The sequence below is a fragment of the Adiantum capillus-veneris genome, chromosome 4 (assembly GCF_014529385.1).
Source record: "Adiantum capillus-veneris isolate H3 chromosome 4, ASM1452938v2, whole genome shotgun sequence".
In the NCBI taxonomy this organism is placed as follows: domain Eukaryota; kingdom Viridiplantae; phylum Streptophyta; class Polypodiopsida; order Polypodiales; family Pteridaceae; genus Adiantum; species Adiantum capillus-veneris.
The window spans coordinates 13,508,450-13,526,928 of NC_140934.1; the positions used below are offsets into that span (position 1 = coordinate 13,508,450).

At 45.8% G+C, this 18,479-nt stretch overlaps 1 protein-coding gene across 1 annotated transcript in view; it reads left to right on the forward strand.

The window, feature by feature from the left end:
- LOC147458732 (uncharacterized) overlaps positions 1 to 18,479 on the forward strand; it is an 81,507-nt gene that overhangs the window by 39,481 nt on the left and 23,547 nt on the right. Inside the window, exon 3 of the mRNA XM_086510173.1 lies at positions 9,268 to 9,435. Coding sequence (XP_086366299.1) covers positions 9,268 to 9,435 — 168 coding nt within the window. The remainder of the gene's footprint in view (positions 1 to 9,267; positions 9,436 to 18,479) is intronic.

Below are 18,479 nucleotides of genomic sequence, written 5' to 3' on the forward strand. Positions count from 1 at the left end.
CTCAAAAGCATCTGGTCCAAAAGCAATGCCAAAAAGCTACCAGCGCGTTTTGCGGAATTGCATACAATTGCCACGTCAACAGTTAGCGCAAAACGCGGAGCGTTCGTACAGTTGCCACATCATTAGTTTTTGCGTGAGTTTGTGTGTGGGTCTTGCTTTATTTTACTTCCTTTTTGTCATTGGGGCCCCATCAGACGGGGTCCCCATAAGTTGGTAGGACTTCTTCCTTTGTTACTTGTTCTTCTTAGGGTTTAGGCCCCTCGGCCGGCATTCGCAAGTTGGCGCTCCCTTCTTTAGGGCTTTGACACGTCAGCAATTTGTGACGCTCAGGGTGGGTGTGCGGGTATGCCTCTGCTGCTGCATCATGTAATGTCTGTGTCACTATAGTAAGCTTCTCCAAAGGTCGCCCTGGCTCCTCAGTGCACAGGCATCTATAGATCCCATCTATGTATACAGAGTCCGTCTCCTGTGTGAAGGTGTAGCGAGTAGGGGCTGCTACCCGTGTTCTGTGTGCTACACTAAACTGGAAAGAGATGGTCATTGACACAAGGGCATGATCCACTGCCACACCAACAGGTCTCGATTCAATCATGAGATCCTAGATACTAGAGATGAAGCTCGGCTGTGCCATCACATAATCCACTTTGCTGGCTCCATGTCTGTGTGGAAAGCATGTAAAACCTCCCGCAATGGGAAATCTGTGTAGGCCATTCAAGATGGCCTGTCCATGTGCAGTCCCCATGTCTATCAATTGTCGTCCATACTCAGTATGTTCCACATCCTGTGATAGTCTAGACATGCCCGTCTCTGCAACATCCAGCTCTCTCAGCATCTCCTCTGAGGTATCATAAAGTACTGTCTGGTGATGTGCAGTCCTAGCATTGAAGTCCCCTAGGATGATAATGTCACCATCTCTAGAGAATTCCCATATGTCATCATCCAATATAGAAAACAGGGACTGTCCTCTGGGTGGTGCATATACTGACGTACTCGGGGGAAAGTAGCAAATAGCAATGTAAAGATACCTGCCTGTCTGTGCTCTCAATCTCACCCACATGTACCTAGCTTGCTCATCCTTGCGGGCTATATGTATCAACGGCTGCAACTCCTCCCTGGATAACATTGCCACTCCCCCTGAGCCCTGCCCTCTGTGCTCTGATCGTGTCTCTTGTCTGCAGGCTGTCTCCCATTTGTATCCATTGATGTGAGGCATAGACTGCCCAGGAGCTTGATGTGTCTAAGAGTAGAAGACGATGTCTCTCCCTGTAAAACTATCCTCAAGGGCACCCACATCAAGGTGCATAGACCCATTACAATTCCGTAGCAACTTTGAGTGTGGTCCCATAGGTCTCGCATCGTCATGCGTCGCTCCAATATCACCACTCTTCCATCTCGATAAAAGGCAATCTTACCTTTTCCCCTTGCCGCTCTAATCTCTAGCATTGCCTCCTACATATGAGCGATCTGCGAGAGGGTAAGGTCATCCCCGAGAAAGATGCCCGTTTTCTTAAGAGTTGGTCTCTTCTTCAAAAAGTCCTTCACTTCCATGGAGGGAAAACGAAGGATGAGTGCCCTTTCTTTCGAGGTTTCTCCATTGCTTCCATTTTTGTTTTTATTGCCCACTCTCCAAGCTTTTGTGTGCATCGGCTCATTGACCCCCTTCAAAGCCATGAGTTCTTTTAGCTCTTTGTCAACATTATCTTTGCCTTTAACACCGCAAATTCTCACATGTAAAGCATGCACACGTCTTCTTTGCTCCTCTTCTAGTGTCAGGTTAATAATGGTGGGTGTGGACGTTGTTTCCTTGCCTTTTCCTTTCTTGGCATCCACCCAAGAAGTCGTCATTCTTTATTTTTGCTCTTCCCTCTTTGATGGCCCGCACTCGCTCTTTAATCGTGTTGAGTTCTTCTATTACTGAGGGTTGCAATTCTCCCTCTTCAAGTGTGTTTCGTGATCGTACCTCGGTGAGATCCTTCTTGAGTGACACAATCTCTTCATCTTGGGCCGTCACACGATCTTCCAATGTAGTTGTCTTGCTTTCTTGGACCAACACACGTTCTTCGAGCATCTTTATTGTGCCCAAGAGGTTGCGGTTGATCTTGTTAATGGTTTCGGTCATTTCTTCTTTGCACTTTTGAATGACATCCTCTAAAGCTTCTTATGCTTGATGCCCCAAAAAACTAGAGGGTACGGTAGAAAGAAGACCACACACTATACACAGATGTGTTTCCATATTTACATGTTCTCCCACATCAAGCGTACATGTCAAACATACTTGTTGCGTGCCCTTCTGATTATTTTTTGAAAATCCCCCCCCCCCCCCCCCCCCCCCCACTGCAATTTCTGAAATTCCTGCAGGTCTCTGATTTCTGCAATTTTCTGGAATCTGCAGGTTTAAAAATCCGAAAAACTTTTTCGAAAATCTTTTTCCAGAAAAGGCTATGGGTGGGAACGGGTTTGGGGGAGGGGAGAGCAGGAGGCTCTGGGCCGACAAGAGGGGGGGGTGGGTTGGATGGGAGGGCTGGCACATACGACCTGCTGGAGAGGAGAGACCTGCACGTCTCTCAGCTGCACGTGGCTCCCTGCCCTGCACGCGTCTCCCTGCGTTGCATGATTCGATTTGCACCTGTGCGCGACAACAAGAAGACCTGCTAGAAATGAAATGTTATATTAACGTCTTCAAAAGGCCAAAATGACCTATGACACCAATCTGTCACAAAATGGTGAATCTAATACCATGTCTGGGGTACAAAAGAACTAGAACAAATATACTACTACTAGAATCCATCCTCATTTGCACTCTGGGTGTCGAGAGAGTATGGCTCGAATCCTCTGCTGTAGTCTCTGTCGATGCTGTGTAGCCCCTCTCCTCAATCGTGGCCGTTTGGATCTAGCTCCAGTGCTCGGTCGATGAGAGTGTCGGCAATGCTCGAATGAGTGTGGGTTGAGCACTGCAGTGGTGGTTGCTCCCCTGGCTGTCACATATCTAGTGAAAAGAAATCTCTAATCTATCTCCGGGACTGTCTCTCTCTATCTCTCCCCAGTAAAGTGTCTCTATATCTGTGTAACTCTTTAGCCCAAGACATCTCTAATCCTCATAACTCATGACCCTAGAAAAAGGACCGAAACCCTCTCTGAATAAACAGTGGAAACGGCCCCGTATCTCATAGTACACTGTGCAATGACATATGTAATGTAGCTCTGTCTCTGGCTCTAGCTGGCGTAAGCGGCATATCCTGCTGTCTGCTGGTATCCCTCTGAATCTACCAATCTTAATCTCCAGCTGATGTGAGGATGTGCGTATCTGACCAATGGCACACCGCAAACCATGAGACATGTGTCCATGTGTATGGGTCGAATCACAAACCCATCTCCTGTGAGGTGGAGAAGATGCTCTCTATAGAAAGCCATCTTCGTGCCCAACTCCTGTGGAGGCTCTATCCATGTCCTCCTGGTATCCAGCTGGATCAAGTCCTGACGAATGAGTCTAGTAATCTCCACCCGTGTAAGAGAGATTGAGAGTGCCTGAAGAGAGTATTGGAAAGGGGGCAGTCTGTCCATGGTGAAGCCATGCGTCTGAAACCATGATGTCATCTGTGCATATCAGCATGAAGTGTCCCCCTGAAGAGCTAACTGTTTGGAAGACTGAAGGGCCAGTCTAGCATATCTGTCTCCAGTAGTATCCCACAAGCTGTGCACAAAGGAGATTGACCTGGTAAGCGCCTCAATCTCCTTAGGAGGGGCAGCTAGCTCTGCTCGAATGATAGCGTGGGGTACGGAGGCCTTGGCTCTGATCAGTCGAGTGATCATAGATACCAAGGGCCTCTCCATACGTCTCCAACCATCCTGGCCTACAGAAGTTCCCCATATCTGCACCCCATACAACATAGCTGAGGCTACTAAAGTATCAAAGAGCCATAACTTTGTTTGAGGTTCTTGGAACTGAACCTGTGAACACATCCTCTCCAAGCCTCCCAAGGCCGTAAAAGCTCTAGTCAGTCTAGTCTCTGCTGCTCTCCCCAAAGAAAACCTCGGCCCAGTGAAGACAACCCCAAGGTAAGTGTATGCATCTGTATACTCTACAATCTCCTGACCATATGTGAAAGTAGGTGTTGATCTCCTGATCCACTGTGGTGTGGTGTTAAACACCATAACCTTGGTTTTACCAAGGTTTACAGACAATCCACTACCCTTTGCAAAATTGTGTAATGCATCCAACTGTCTCTGCATACCCACTGGTGTGTCAGAGATCAACACAATATCATCAGCATATAACAACAATGGGATCCACGTCCTTGCCAGCTGGGCACCTCTATCACCCTCTTTGTCAATGTAATCAGACAACTCATCAACATACATACCAAATAGAGTAGGAGACAATGGGCAACCTTGTTTCACCCCAATGGTAGAGTGAACTAAATCAGATATCCCCCCGGGAGTGCGTACATGTCCAATCACTGATCTGTATAGAGCCATAATCCCCAAATCAACACTATGGGCACCCCCATCTCCTGCAGTCTGCGCATCAATCGAGCTCTCGGTACCATGTCAAATGCTTTGCGGAAATCCACAAAGCTACAATAAATTCGTCTCCCATGTGACTAGCCCTCCTCAATGATGGCTTTGAGTGTCAGAATATGATTAAGAGTGGAGAAACCCCTCCTGAAACCGGCCTGGCCTTTTGCTCGTACACCCTCACCCTCTGCCCAATTACTCAACTGCTGCTCAAGAATGGATGCATACAACTGTGCCAATGTGTGCCCAACCATAATAGTGCGGTTCCCAGGCTCTATAGGATCACCTGCCTTGAAGATAGGCACAATAGTAGAGAACCTCCAAGTCTCAAGTAACCCCTCACACATGGCACGATTGAACAACACTGCAAGAACCTCTACCAGCATATCTCTAGCATGTGTAAAGTGCTTTGCTACTAGACCATCATGATCATATGCCCTGCTGGTCCTCATCTTGTCAATGGATCTCTCTACCATCTCAGTGGTAAAGAAGGTGCTGGTAGGTGGGCATGGCTCTGTAGGATCTGGAAGGGGGTTGAAACCGGCCTGTTCAATACAAAAAGGGCGGTAGACTTTACTTTAAGCCTTGATTTAGCTTTCACCCATTATTAGTCGTCTATTTTACCTGTACTTTCAAGACACAACAAAGGGGAGAGGGATACAGGTTGCTAGATTGCACCTGTATGAGTAGACGGACACCAGATTGGCCCCTAACTTAGGCGCCCCTTTCGGTATTTCTTTATTGTTCAAAAGAGGGAATAAACGCTGTGGTTCCTACAAGCTGCCCCGCACAAACTCGGCTGAATTTCCACTGTTCCAGCCCGATTTCGACAGCATAACTGTACTAGAACCCTTCACGGTCAGTATTCCCACGCATTGACTGACTTTCCCGACGCATACGGGCACTTTGCAAAACCTGGCGAGAATCTGCAGCACGCTGAATTCTCTGTTTTCAGCCCTGAAAATGCGCCAGATCGCCTGTACAACGGTCCCCTTGCGTCCCCGAACCTCCTGGGGGTATTAGGGTCCGTTTAGGGCCAAAACCCTAAACCTGCAAAAATACACAGCAGGCTGTAATTCGCTGTTTCGGGCTCCGTTTCGCGTGCCGGTCGCATCCCTAGCAAGTCCTCGAGCTCCCGCACCTGTAGGGCTACTTGCCCTTTGAATCGGACGAGATTTCTGGCGTGAAACCTCTCCGAATTCACCTGTACCTGCGGGGGGGATTAGCTGCTAGCTAATCCAGTACCTATGCAAGAGGCTCTTGCCTCGGCAATCGCGCATGAACCCACACAACTGTACATTGGTCAAATGAAGAGCCCACTAGAAGGGCATAACATACTGCCAAAGGGGAGAGAGAGGGCAGTGCGTAGCGTGCAGGGCATCACTCCTGGCACCGCACTGTGCATAAGAGGGAAAGCAAGCACTCCATAGCTCTTAACCTGTGACAAAATCAGCAAATGAGCCCTTCTTCCCTTCAAATTCAGCGCCAACTCCTTCTTGCATTGGAAACTGCACCAGAATGTGCCACTTGGCACATTTACAAGCATTTTCCCGTTTCGGGGTTGCCGCCTAAAAATATCCCAACCGGTTGCCCAGTTGACTTCACGGCAGAGTAAGAAAATGTTCCCTTTGTCATTCCGGAGGTAATGACGCCAACACATTTTCAGGTCCCAAAATAGCAGTTCCCTAAATTTTAGGAGATGCTGCCATTGTATCTTTCTAGGTCATCCGACCCTCTTTGTACACTGCGGCCACATCCAAAACTGAAATGTAGCCTCTGTAGCAAAGGATTCCACTTTGGCTAGTCAATGACCCCACTTGGCTAACCATAGTCCTTGTCCAACCTTAGTGCTCTCTTGCCCTCAGGCCTGGACTCCCTCTGGACAGTTCCACACTAGCTATGCAATGCAGGGCAGTTAGATTTCCCGAGGGGTGTTTCCAAAAAGTGAAAGTAAATAGATAATAAGAAAGAAATCAACAAAAAGGATAGATAGTAGTCACACGCTGGTGACAGGGGTCCTGTCCAAGAACCATATATAACGATGAGGCATAGTGACCCCACACATCAAGACAAGTAATCACTGGGGGAGGGGAGTGCTCATGAAAGAATCGCCATGCCTCTCCTGAGTCTCTACTCAAGAACAACTGATACAAGTCTGCCCCATCTGGGCCAAGTAAGCTTCTTTCTTCCGTCGCACAAGGTGCCAGGAAGCAATCCGAGATTGTTTGTAAGTGATGACTCCTAAAAGAAGATCCCTCTGAAGCTAGGCTCTCATCTCTCTGCACTCCTCATCATACCAACTATAATGGGGCATGCTCCCAGAATATCGCCTCCGACCTGCCGGCTGAGTGTGTGGGTATGCCTCTGATGCTGCACCATGCAGTGTCTCAGTTAGTAAAGTGGTGCACTCCTCCACTGAGAGGCTAGGACCAGCTGTGCATAAACGACTATAGATCTCTCTTCATAACTGAGTCAGTCTCTGGTGTAAATGTATAATGGGTATGTGGCCTGCCTCGTGATGTCTGGGCTGGAAATGAAACAGACAATGTCAAAAGTGCATGATCCACTGCTATGCCCATTGGTCTAGCTCCCACTATGAAATCCTAAATACAAGGAATAAAGCTCGGTTGTGCCATAACATAGTCCACTGTAGTGGCCTCGTGTATGTGTGGAAAGCATGTGAAACTGGGTGCTCCAGGAATCGTTGTAAGCCATTAAGTATGGCTAACCCATGTGTAGTCGTCATCTCCGTGAGGTATCTCCCATACTCCGTCTTCTCTCTGTCATGTGAGCATCTGTCAAAGCCCAACGCACCCACATCCAGGTCTCTAAGCATCTCATCTGAAGTGTCGTAGAAGACTGTCTGAGAGTTGCTCGTTTGTGCATTGAAGTGCCCTAGGAGGATAATATCACCATCCCTAGAAAACTCCCATATATCATCATCTAGTATAGAGAAAGGCGGTTGTCCTTTGGATGCAGCATATACTGACGTACTGGGGGGGGGGGGGGGGGGGGAAGTAACATATGGCAATGTATAGAAATCAGCCCGTGTCAGCTCTCAGCCTCACCCACACGTATCTAGCATGATCATCTCTTCGTACAATATGTAGTAGTGGCTGTAACTCCTCCCTAAATAGCACTGCTACTCCTCTTGAACCTCTACTCCCATGCTCAGATCTCGCGACTATCCTGTGGGCTATCTCCCATCTGTATCCCACCACATGTGGCATAAGCTGTCCAAGGGCCTGATGAGTCTCTGGGAAGACCTCAAAGGCACCAACGTCCAACCTCATAGATCCATTACTATTCTAAGTATCCATCTTCAGTGTGGTCTGTCACGTGACACATCCCAACCCTATGTGTCCGTGGACAAGCTACACCACAGCAGGGTTCAGTCAGTTCAGTCAAGTCTAGATTAGCTGTGATCTGGCACTTTTGTGAGTCTATTCGTAGACCGTGCATGCCCAGTCACTTAGCATAGATGCTTATCCTCCGGTTGCACACAACATGATCATCGGAATTCCCATCAGAATCCATTAGCATGAGTTAGGGAAATTTTCCAGTGCATTTAGCCTATTTTCCTATTTTTTGGTTATTTTCACTTATTATTTTTAAGTGACTTTCCAACAAAAGTAGGTAGGGCAATTTTGCTAAGTTAATATATAAGCAAACCCAAGTTAGCACTTTCTGGCAAAAGAGGCAGCAGGAGCTTCCCACTCAACAGGCAACTTCTCAGTAGTACCCCCCCCGGAGCATCCCCTAGTGTTTTTCAAGCAGAAACCATCGCCATCCTTCCCTCATCCTGGCGTTTTTCTCCCACAGCATTAGCATCGCCATAAGCTTCTTCTCTGGTGTTTTTCCCGCGACCTACAAGCCTCAGCCCCAGCGTTTTCCATGCAAAAACGCTAGCATCTTCAGTCAGTGTTTCCTTGCAAAAACGCCAGCAGTACTTGCAGATCTCAGCGTTTTCCAGCCTTGACAAAACGTAGATTTCCAGCAGATGAATAGTAGCAGATACATCCCAGATTAGTTGCAGAAGTTCCCCCACAAAGAAAACACAGCCAAAACAGTCATTTTCAGCCACCGAAACAGTCCCGAAAAACAGCAGTTAGAAGACCACAGATTTCAGCCACCAAGTCGTCGTCGTCACCACCGTCGTCGTCATCGGCATAGTCCAAGTTGCATCAGTCCATTGCATACGCATTGTACACCTTTGTGCAATCAAAGTAGACCACTCTCACCGACGAGAGTGGGGACTTCGGAGGAGGGTTTTACAACCTCTCGGGTGTCGTATCTCTTCTCTCTCCTTCTCTCAGTCTCATTCACTAGCACGCACAATATCCACTCACTTTGTTCGTGATCATAGCACTCTCCATAAGTCGGAACGCTCTCTCCTTCCCTAAGATTTAAAAGGAACCTTGAGCAATAAAGATCACTAATCTTGAGAAAATACAACATTCATTCTGCTGCACCTTACATGGTCCCATAGGTCTCACACCGTCATGTAGAGCACCGCTCTACAATTACCACCCGACCATCTCTGTAAAAGGCCATCTTTCCCTTCTCCCTTGCCGCAGTAATCTCTCTCTCTCTCTCTCTCTCTCTCTCTCTCTCTCTCTCTCGATGGTGGTGGAGGGATAAAAGGGATGTTGAATGAAATAGCAATCTGAAGGCTACACAGGCTATGTTTAATGAAATTGAGTGTTGAAATACTAAGCATGTGACAAATTTGTTTTTTTATGGACCTTACAGGCTGCTGGAGCACCTGGTGCACTCTTTGTCGAAGAGAAGCCACAATCAGCCAACGATACGTGGCGCAAGCTTCATACAGATCCTCTCTTACTGATAAAGCAACAAGAACAGGCTGCTCTTGCACGCATAAAAAACAATCCAGTCAAAATGGACATGATAAAAAAATCGGTACGCATTGAAGATTGAAATCTTATGGATGGATTATTTACTTCTGTTTGCTTAATGCTTGAGAATTCTCTGTGGCTTTCAAGGATTTGTTCAAACAGAAAAGAGGGCTTGTTTTGATAAGTTAACTTTGTATTGTGCGAATGAGCTCACTCTGTTCACGTTCTATGTACTGTATTGCTGCTGTCAAAACACAGGATGCTATTTTTATACAGGTTGTCAAGGATTTTCTCAACCTGTTTTTATTCATTCTTGAATTACCCATTGGAAAATAAAGTCTTTTTGCCCCACATCTTTCTGTCAGGACTGAGATGCGGAAATTCAATGGGCCATCCATACACCTTCTTACAGGATTCAAATTTGACCTACATCATGGATTTGGTGGCCAAATAATTGGCATCTAGACACCAATTCACTGTCTGTTGTCACAACAGTTTTCACAAACCTATGAAGTTCATGGTGGTTACATGAAAACATATTATGATGTTGTAGCAGGCTCAAAATACAATGCAACTGTACAGGAAGAACTGTGGTGGTCATATGTAGGCTGCACTACAAGCATGCAATAGGCTGATGTACAATATTGACCGCTGGAATCGTAATCACAAATCCAACCATATTTCATTCCCATGTTTTTATGTCTGCGTGTCAGTAGAGGTCTCTGCTAGTTTTTTGTTTTGAGTGTAGACCAACATTGCCTAGCATTTCCCTTCCAAAAAGAGGAAGCCTTCCTAACCTTGGAGGCTACTGCAAAGTTTGACACGCTGTGTCAAATCGTTGTACGAAGGCTAAGGCCTTCTATTCATCTCTAGGACCGCAAAAGGGGTCAAACGCAACACTTTGTACACCTTTTTTGTAATCGTTTTGGATACCCCATGGTGTAAGCTGATCATAGGGAGCGGGTCGTAGCAAAGTATTCCATGCTCCTCCAAAGTTAGAGCCAAAAGATGGTGCTAGATCCCCTCCATATATCCCAAACTTTCCTCCAAAATTTGAACCAGAGAGGTTGCCTTGCATACATGGCATCTTTTGTACATGCCTCCATTGTTCCCCGGCATGTTAGTTCCAAAAACCCCATATCCCCCATAAGGAAACCATATTTTTCCTTGACCTGCCATCCCAATGACGTTGGGTATTCCCAACATGAGTCCGGGAAATTGGTGCTCCTTCTGTGTGTTGCTGACTCACCATATATTTGGGTTTTTTAGGAATCATTGCCTTCTTGACTGTGGTATGAAGACTGTCTTCATGGCCTTCTCCTCCATGTGCTTAGCATATGGGGGATCCTTGGAAAACAGGAGAAAGTTATCGAACAGAGACAACCGGAGCCCGCTTCTCATCTTCATTGTTAGATGACTCATCATGGCCATTGGTGTCTTCTTCATCAATTACTTCAGTCTTGACCTCTTCCTCAACTTCTTCATTCTCCTCTTGATGGTTGTTGATATCTTGGGAGTTCTTCATTGCTGCTGAAAATTGCTGTCCAATTTGGATCTGATTGCCCTTTAAAGAGAAATCAGTTGAGCTTGGATGTCACTAGAATGGGTTGGTGCTACTAGCCAGGCGGTGGAGGACAACAAACCTTGATTTTAGCACAATAGAGATAGTATATAGAAAGAGAGCGTGTGTTACGTCCCAAGACATTAGGATGGGTGCCTGAGCTATGTTTGTCCAAGTGTGGTGATCACACAAGATGTCTCTAAAATGAGATCACAGTCCTATTTATAGGACTCACTTAAAGAGTGGCCAAAAGTCACACCTGGTCGGACATAGCTCAGGCGCCCATCGTGCTATCTAGGGACGTCACACACACACACACACACACACACACACACACACACACACACACATTGTCACCAGGAGGTGTATTTTTCCTGTTGCCTTTCGTAAATAAGTATTAGATATATTTATTTTATTTTTACTTGTTTGTCCCAAAACCCTTGAAAAGATGCAAGTGGACATTGCATGGCCAGTGTGAAACGACTGCAGCCAAATGGGTTTCTCACATCGGGGATCTAGGTCGGTCAGACAGGGACTGCCCGGACCAGTTAGCACTAAATTCTGATGAGTATGGAAGCTCGTGTGCGCCAAACTGGAATTTGGGCCACTCGTCAAGTCACTGCAACTTTATAAGTTGAAAGGGGCCAGTAAATTAACCCACATTGTAGATGTTGGTCAAATGGTAGTCTTCAATGATGGTCAGGAGACCGATAGGGACGCCATGGAAGCATCTCCTAAAATTTAGGGAACTGCTATTTTCGACCGGAAAATGTGTTCACGTCATTAGCTCTGGAATGACAAGGGGAACATTTTATTGCTCTGCTGCCCAGTCAATTGACGCCTCAGTTGAGATATTTTTAGCAGGGAAAGCCCAAACTCGGAAACTGGGCGACGTGTCAGCCTGTGAGCGATTCTGCCACTCTGGGAGGCATAAACGAGCTGCATATCAACAAAGGGGGCGCCATTTTCAGCCTCAGGTGGATTGTAGTAGGTACAGAAGCTATGGAATGCTTACCTTGCCCTCTATGCACAGTATGGTGACGGGAGTGATGCCCCGCACGCTACATACTGCTCTCTTTCTCCCCTACGTACAGTATGTTATGCCCCACTAGTGGGCTTCTCATTTGACCTATGTACAGCTGTGGGGAAATATGCTTTCATGCCGAGGCAAGAGCCTCTTTGCATAGGAACCGGTGTAGCTAGCTGTTGCACCAAAGCAGGTCCACGAGAGGGTGATAACCTCTCGATTGCGCAGTAAATCAGCACTGTTTGCTTGCTGTTTTTACTCTGTTTTGAGACTGTTTTGTGCCCGGGATGCTTCCAGAATCAAGGGGCACCAAGCCCAAGGTGCAGGGAACAGTGTAGGGACTGTTGTGTGCCCAAATCAGGTCAAAAAACAGGATTGAACCAGAAATTACGACGACCTGGAATTTACTGTTTTGTGGTCCCGATTGAGGGATAACGCTAGTGGGATAGAGTCCCGAGCTTGGAAACTAATTCGGGTTAATTTCGGTATCGTTATGCTACCGAAATTTAGCCGAATCTGGAGCGTACTAGCTGGATGCAGGTGTTATCTTGCAAGGACTCTTTTTTTGTAATTCCCTCTCTCTAAATTAAAGAAATACCGAAAGGGGCGCCAGTCTTTGGGGCCTACAGGGTGTCGGTCTCGTGTGCGTAGTGACATTCTAGTCGCTGGACGCAACTGTGTTCTCTTCCCTTCTCAGTGCTCTGTGTAAAGTTAACAGGTAATTGAAATAGTACCGCCCTCTACGTTGTATAGGCCTAGTCACTTTTTCTTCAAAAAGTGCAGCGTGGATTGTTGTGGGTGAAAGCAACACAGAGCTTGTCGATATGGCAGAGAAGAGAGACCAAGTACCTGAAGAGGGATCTTCCTCACATGGCACAGAGAAAATTCCTTCAATTCTTCAAGAAGAGGATAGGTTGTTTAGAACTCAACTGCGTTGCTGCATGGACATGTTTCAGCAGTTGGTTAAGAACCCAAGGATGCAAGAGTTTTTACAAGCTCCGACACAGGGTTTTCAGCCTCCTACACAGGGCATGACTGAGCCGTTGCAGGAAAAGGAGATTTCCAATGTGCAGAGGACTCATGATGGTCGAGGGAAAGCCCATGTGGTTGAGCAACTAGCGGTGTCCAATGATCCAAAGCAACTTGCTTTAGCTGGACAGGAACCGTTTGTGAATGGTCAAGGGAGCAATGAACAGGCTATACGTCAGACCCTTCCATTACCTAATACTTATCCTGGTTATTTTGGAGGTGGTTCAGTGTTTCAAGCTATGGCTGGACCTTCCACAGGTTATATGCCAGGGAATGTGTTCGGGACAATGCAAACAGGCATGGGTAACCCTATGTACGCGAACATGGGTGTCCAACCAGGTTTTCAGGGTGCCTATGGCCAGTTTCGAGTGCCTGGAACACAATTTGGTATGGCTGGTTTTTCGCAGCCATATGTACAAAATGGAGATATGACAGGGAAAACAGTTGATGCGAGTGCTGGAATGAACACTCATGGAGCACCACTGTCACAGGCACTTGTTTATGATAATGTGGCTCCTTTGAGTCAGCCTAAGGATTACAAGGAAGGTGGGCAGGGAGTAAAGTTTGAAACTTTCCGAGGAACTGAGGACCAATTGTTGGCTTTGACCTTCATACAGTAGTTCGATGCAGCTTATGCTGGAGGCAACTTCACGGAATCTTCAAAGATACGCAAGGCTGCCACTTTCTTGAAAGGGAATGCACTTCAGTGGTGGACTGCATTGTTGAACCAAGGTCAAGCCCCAACAACGTGGGTCCAATTCGAACAACTTTTTGCGCCTGCATGGTTGACAAACACTTTTGAAGTGGATGTGATGACGGAATGGCACGAGTTGAATGCTAAACAGTGTGCGGATCTGGAAGAGTACAATAAACGGTTTTGGGCCGCACTGTTGCCAGTCACCTCTTACAGGTTTGGGCCTTTGTCAAAACAAATTGAGAAGTACTGTTGCGGATTGCCCAAGAAAATCAGGGTCTACTGCACAAAGACTACTGTCATGAATATGTTTCAATTGATAGAGAATGCAATAGTGGGCAACAATCTGTTGAAGGGAGATTTCGATGGATTTAATAGCCACAAGAAAGGGGCCCAGGGCAAACAGTTTTTAGCCAAGGGCAATGTTGCAGCAAAGCCTTCTGAGCCTCCCACAAAGAAGCCCTCCACTGAAGAAGCTGATACGTCCAAGAAGCAGTCTAAATCTTCTTCGGAACGAGGACAAGGACAAAAAATCCATTTTTCTGGCAAAACTTTTGAAGAAAGGAAAGCTCTTAGGGAGGCCAAGAAATGCTACATTTGTGAATAGGAAGGACACTTTGCAAATGAGTGCCCACAGAAGAAGTCATAGGATAAGGATGACAAGTCAGACCATAAAGGGAAGAAGCCAAAGCCGAGTGCAGGACTTGTTCTAGATTTGGTTGGAGATCAGCCAAACACAGATGCCACGGAGCTGTGCAGAGCTTGGGGCAAAGTTAGAGACCAGACAGTGCTGGTCTTCTTTGATCCAGGAGCCCGTGCAAATTTCATATCACCAGAATTGGCATCAAAGTTGGACATTCGTGCAGAGGAGATGGGTATGACAGGCGAAGCAGGTTTGGCATGCCCAGGACATTCAGAGCCTGTTACTCCCATTCTGGGAAAGCTTCATCTGCACATTCAGAGCTATGTGGATGCGGAAGAATTTCATATTATGCCACTTGAGGCTTGTGATGTGTTACTGGGTATCCCATGGTGTTACAGGTTACATGCTATGGTGGATATTTACAACAAAAAGATTACCCTTGTACATAGAGGAAAGACTCGTGTCCTTGATGTAAAGCTTAAAGGTGAGTCTGTTCCAGTTGTTTCTACTTCTGCTATTTCATCTGTAATAAAGAATCACCTTTCTGCGTACTTAATCTTTGCAAAAGAAGTACCTCAAGTTGTATCTAATTTGTCTACCTTAGATAAAGACAGGTCAACTTTTTTGAGTGGTTTCAGTGATTGTTTTTCAGACTCGTTGCCAGGGGAGTTACCTCCTGAGAGACTTGAGGATCATACCATAGATCTTGTGCCAGGTTCTAGTCCACGGAATAGACCACCATACAGGGTTAGTGCAGCCCAGCAGAAAGAGATTATGAGTCAGGTCAACGAGCTCTTAGAGAAGGGGCTGATTCAGCCCAGTTCATCCCCTTTTTGTTCGCCTGTAATCTTAGTGCAAAAGAAGGATGGTTCATGGCGCATGTGCATTGACTATCGCGCCTTGAATAAGAATACCATCAAGAACAGGTTCCCCATACCGAGGATAGATGACGTTCTTGATCGGCTTGAGGGAGCGTCATTGTTTACAAGAATAGACCTAAAGAGCGGGTATCATCAGATACGCATTAGACCAGAAGATGTCCATAAGACTGCATTCAGGACAACATTTCGTCTCTATGAGTTTCTTGTCATGCCATTTGGTCTCACAAATGCTCCTGCCACATTTAATAGAATGATGGACAGAATTTTTAGACCACATAGAAACTTCGTGGGTACCTTCTTTGATGACATGATTGTCTACTCAAAGTCTGAAGAGGAGCATAGGGATCACTTGACCGCAGTTTTCAATGAGCTACGCAAGAATAGGCTACTCATTAATGCGAAGAAAAGTGAGTTCTTTTTGCAAGAGATTCACTTCCTTGGGCACATTGTTTCAAAGGATGGGGTACGCATGGATCCCGCTAAAGTGGAAGCAATTAGGTCATGGCCAGACTTGAAGTCCGTACATGACATTCGAAGCTTTCTAGGCTTATCTTCCTATTACAGGAGGTTCATCCGAAATTTTGCTGAGATTGCTTCTCCACTCCATGCACTGCAAGGAAAAGGAGTTACTTTCAAGTGGACAGCCAAGGAAATTTTAGCGTTCAAACACTTGAAAGAGAAGCTGACTTCAGATCCGGTAATTATTTTGCCAGATCTTTCTAAACCTTTTGTGGTTCAATGTGATGCGTGTGGCCATAGTCTTGGTGAAGTTCTAATGCAGAATGGCCGAGTAGTCGCATATGAGAGCAGAATTCTTTTGAAGACTGAAAGAAACTTGCAAGTCTATGAGAAAGAATTGCTGGGAGTAATTCATGCTCTCACTAGTTGGAAACACTATCTGCTAGGGGCTGATTTTGTTGTCCAAACGGATCATCAAACCTTGCGATATTTTCTCACACAGACGAAGTTGTCTGAGAAGCACATGCGATGGGCAAACATCTTGTGAATGTTCCATTTTCAGATTGTGCATGTGCAAGGGAAAAAGAACGTGGTGGCTGATGCGTTGTCACGAAGCCCCAAATTTCAGCAGCGTCAATTCCGTACCATTGTGAACTAGACGAAATGAAGACACAATATGCTGAAGATTCAGATTTTGCAAGGATCTATGACCAGCTTGTTGATGGGCAACATCATGAGCACTATATGCTTAAGAATGACTTCCTCATGATGCATGGAAAGTTATGCATTACTAAACAGTTACGGCCAAAGATTTTGATGGAAAGTCATGCTCCACCTTATGCTGGGCATCGTGGAATTGATGTGACAGTGAAAGGGATTGAGGCATTCTTCTATTGGCCAGCTTTGCGTCAAGATGTTGACACATTTGTAAGATCATGCTTAGTATGCCAAAAAGTCAAATTTGATAGACAAAAGCAACCGGGATTGTTGCAGCCATTGCTGATCCCTGATAGGCCATGGGAAAGTATAGCAATGGACTTTATCTTTGATCTTCCAAGGACGCAAACAGGAAATGATGGGATTTGGACTATCATTTGTAGGTTCAGTAAGCAGGCCCATTTCATTCCTGTTAGGAAGAAGATAAAGCCAGAACACATGGTCAAGATATTCATGAACAATATCTTTAAATATCATGGGACGCCTCAGTCAATTGTCAGTGACAGGGATCCACGTATGACGAGTCTCTTTTGGAAAGCATTGTTTGAGAACATGGGCACTACGCTCAAGTTCTCTTCTTCGTTTCATCCGCAAACTGATGGACAGTTAGAAGAGGCAAATTCTACTGTCTTGGACCTGCTCAAATGTTATGTCTCAGAGCACAAGGCAACGTGGGAACACCATCTCCCATTGGTTGAATATGCTTACAATAACACTGTGCATACGTCAACAGGTAAGGCACCATTTGAGATAGTGGAAGGAGGAAAGAAAGTCCCGCCCATTTTGCAGACTAAGGACAAGATATTTGAGGCAGACAAGTATGTGCAAGATATGAATGAAACATACAGGAAGATAAAGATTGCTCTTGAGAAGACTCAGGCTAAGCAAAAGAAAGCTGCCGATTGTCACCGTCGTGAACTTGTATTTTCACTTGGTGATTGGGTACTTTTGCGCTTTGAAAAGGCCAGGTTAAGGAAAAGGAAAGGCAAGGAACGCTTGTTTCCTAAGCTCAGTATGCGATATTATGGTCCTTTTCAGATTTCAGAAAAGATCAGCGATGTAGCTTACATGTTAAAGCTACCAGAAGGCTGGAAAATACATAATGCTTTTCATGTCAGCCTTCTAAGGCCCTTTGTTGGTGATGTGCCAGAGAATATGCTTGATGAGGAACAACCCGAAGTGGAAGAATTGGATGAAATCCTTGTTCCTAAACAGATATTGGCACATAAAGAAAGAAAGGTTAGAGGAAAAGTTGCAAGACGCTATTTGGTGAAGTTCAAAAACTATCCATCGGTAGATGCCAAATGGATGGAAGACTCTGAATTGGTTGATTCACCTCAGCTATTGCAATTGTATCTTGAAGCCTTTCAGATGGAACCCACAGTGACGTGATGCATCCTTTTTGGAGCAAGGCAAGAGCATGGTTCATGATGCTCAAGAGAGTAGTTAAGCAATTGTATCTACTCTTTCCATACAGAATTTAGCTAGAGAAGTTTGTGCTCAAGAGTACACTAGAAGACCTCTATGCTTGATATATGTGTCGTAGCCAGGTTGGTGGGATTGTTTAATCGCCCAACGCTACATTTCCGAAAGCATGTATATCTTGGATTCCCATCATAGAATATATGTGATATCAGGAGATATTTGCATGTATTATTGGCATGCAAGCGAGGTCGCTTGCAGTATTTCAAGGGTGGGGTGTGTCACCAGGAGGTGTATTTTTCCTGTTGCCTTCCGTAAATAAGTATTAGATATATTTATCCTATTTTTACTTGTTTGTCCCAAAACCCTTGAAAAGGTGCAAGTGGACATTGCATGGCCACTGTGAAACGGCTACAGCTTAATGGGTTTCTCACATCGAGGATCTAGGTCGGTCAGACAGGGACTGCCCAGGCCAGTTAGCACTGAATTCTGATGAGTATGGAAGCTTGTGTGCGCCAAACTGGAATTTGGGCCACTCGTCAAGTCACTGCAACTTTATAAGTTGAAAGGGGCCAGTAAATTAACCCACATTGTAGATGTTGGTCAAATGGTAGTTTTCAATGATGGTCAGGAGATCGATAGGGACGCCATGGAAGCATCTCCTAAAATTTAGGG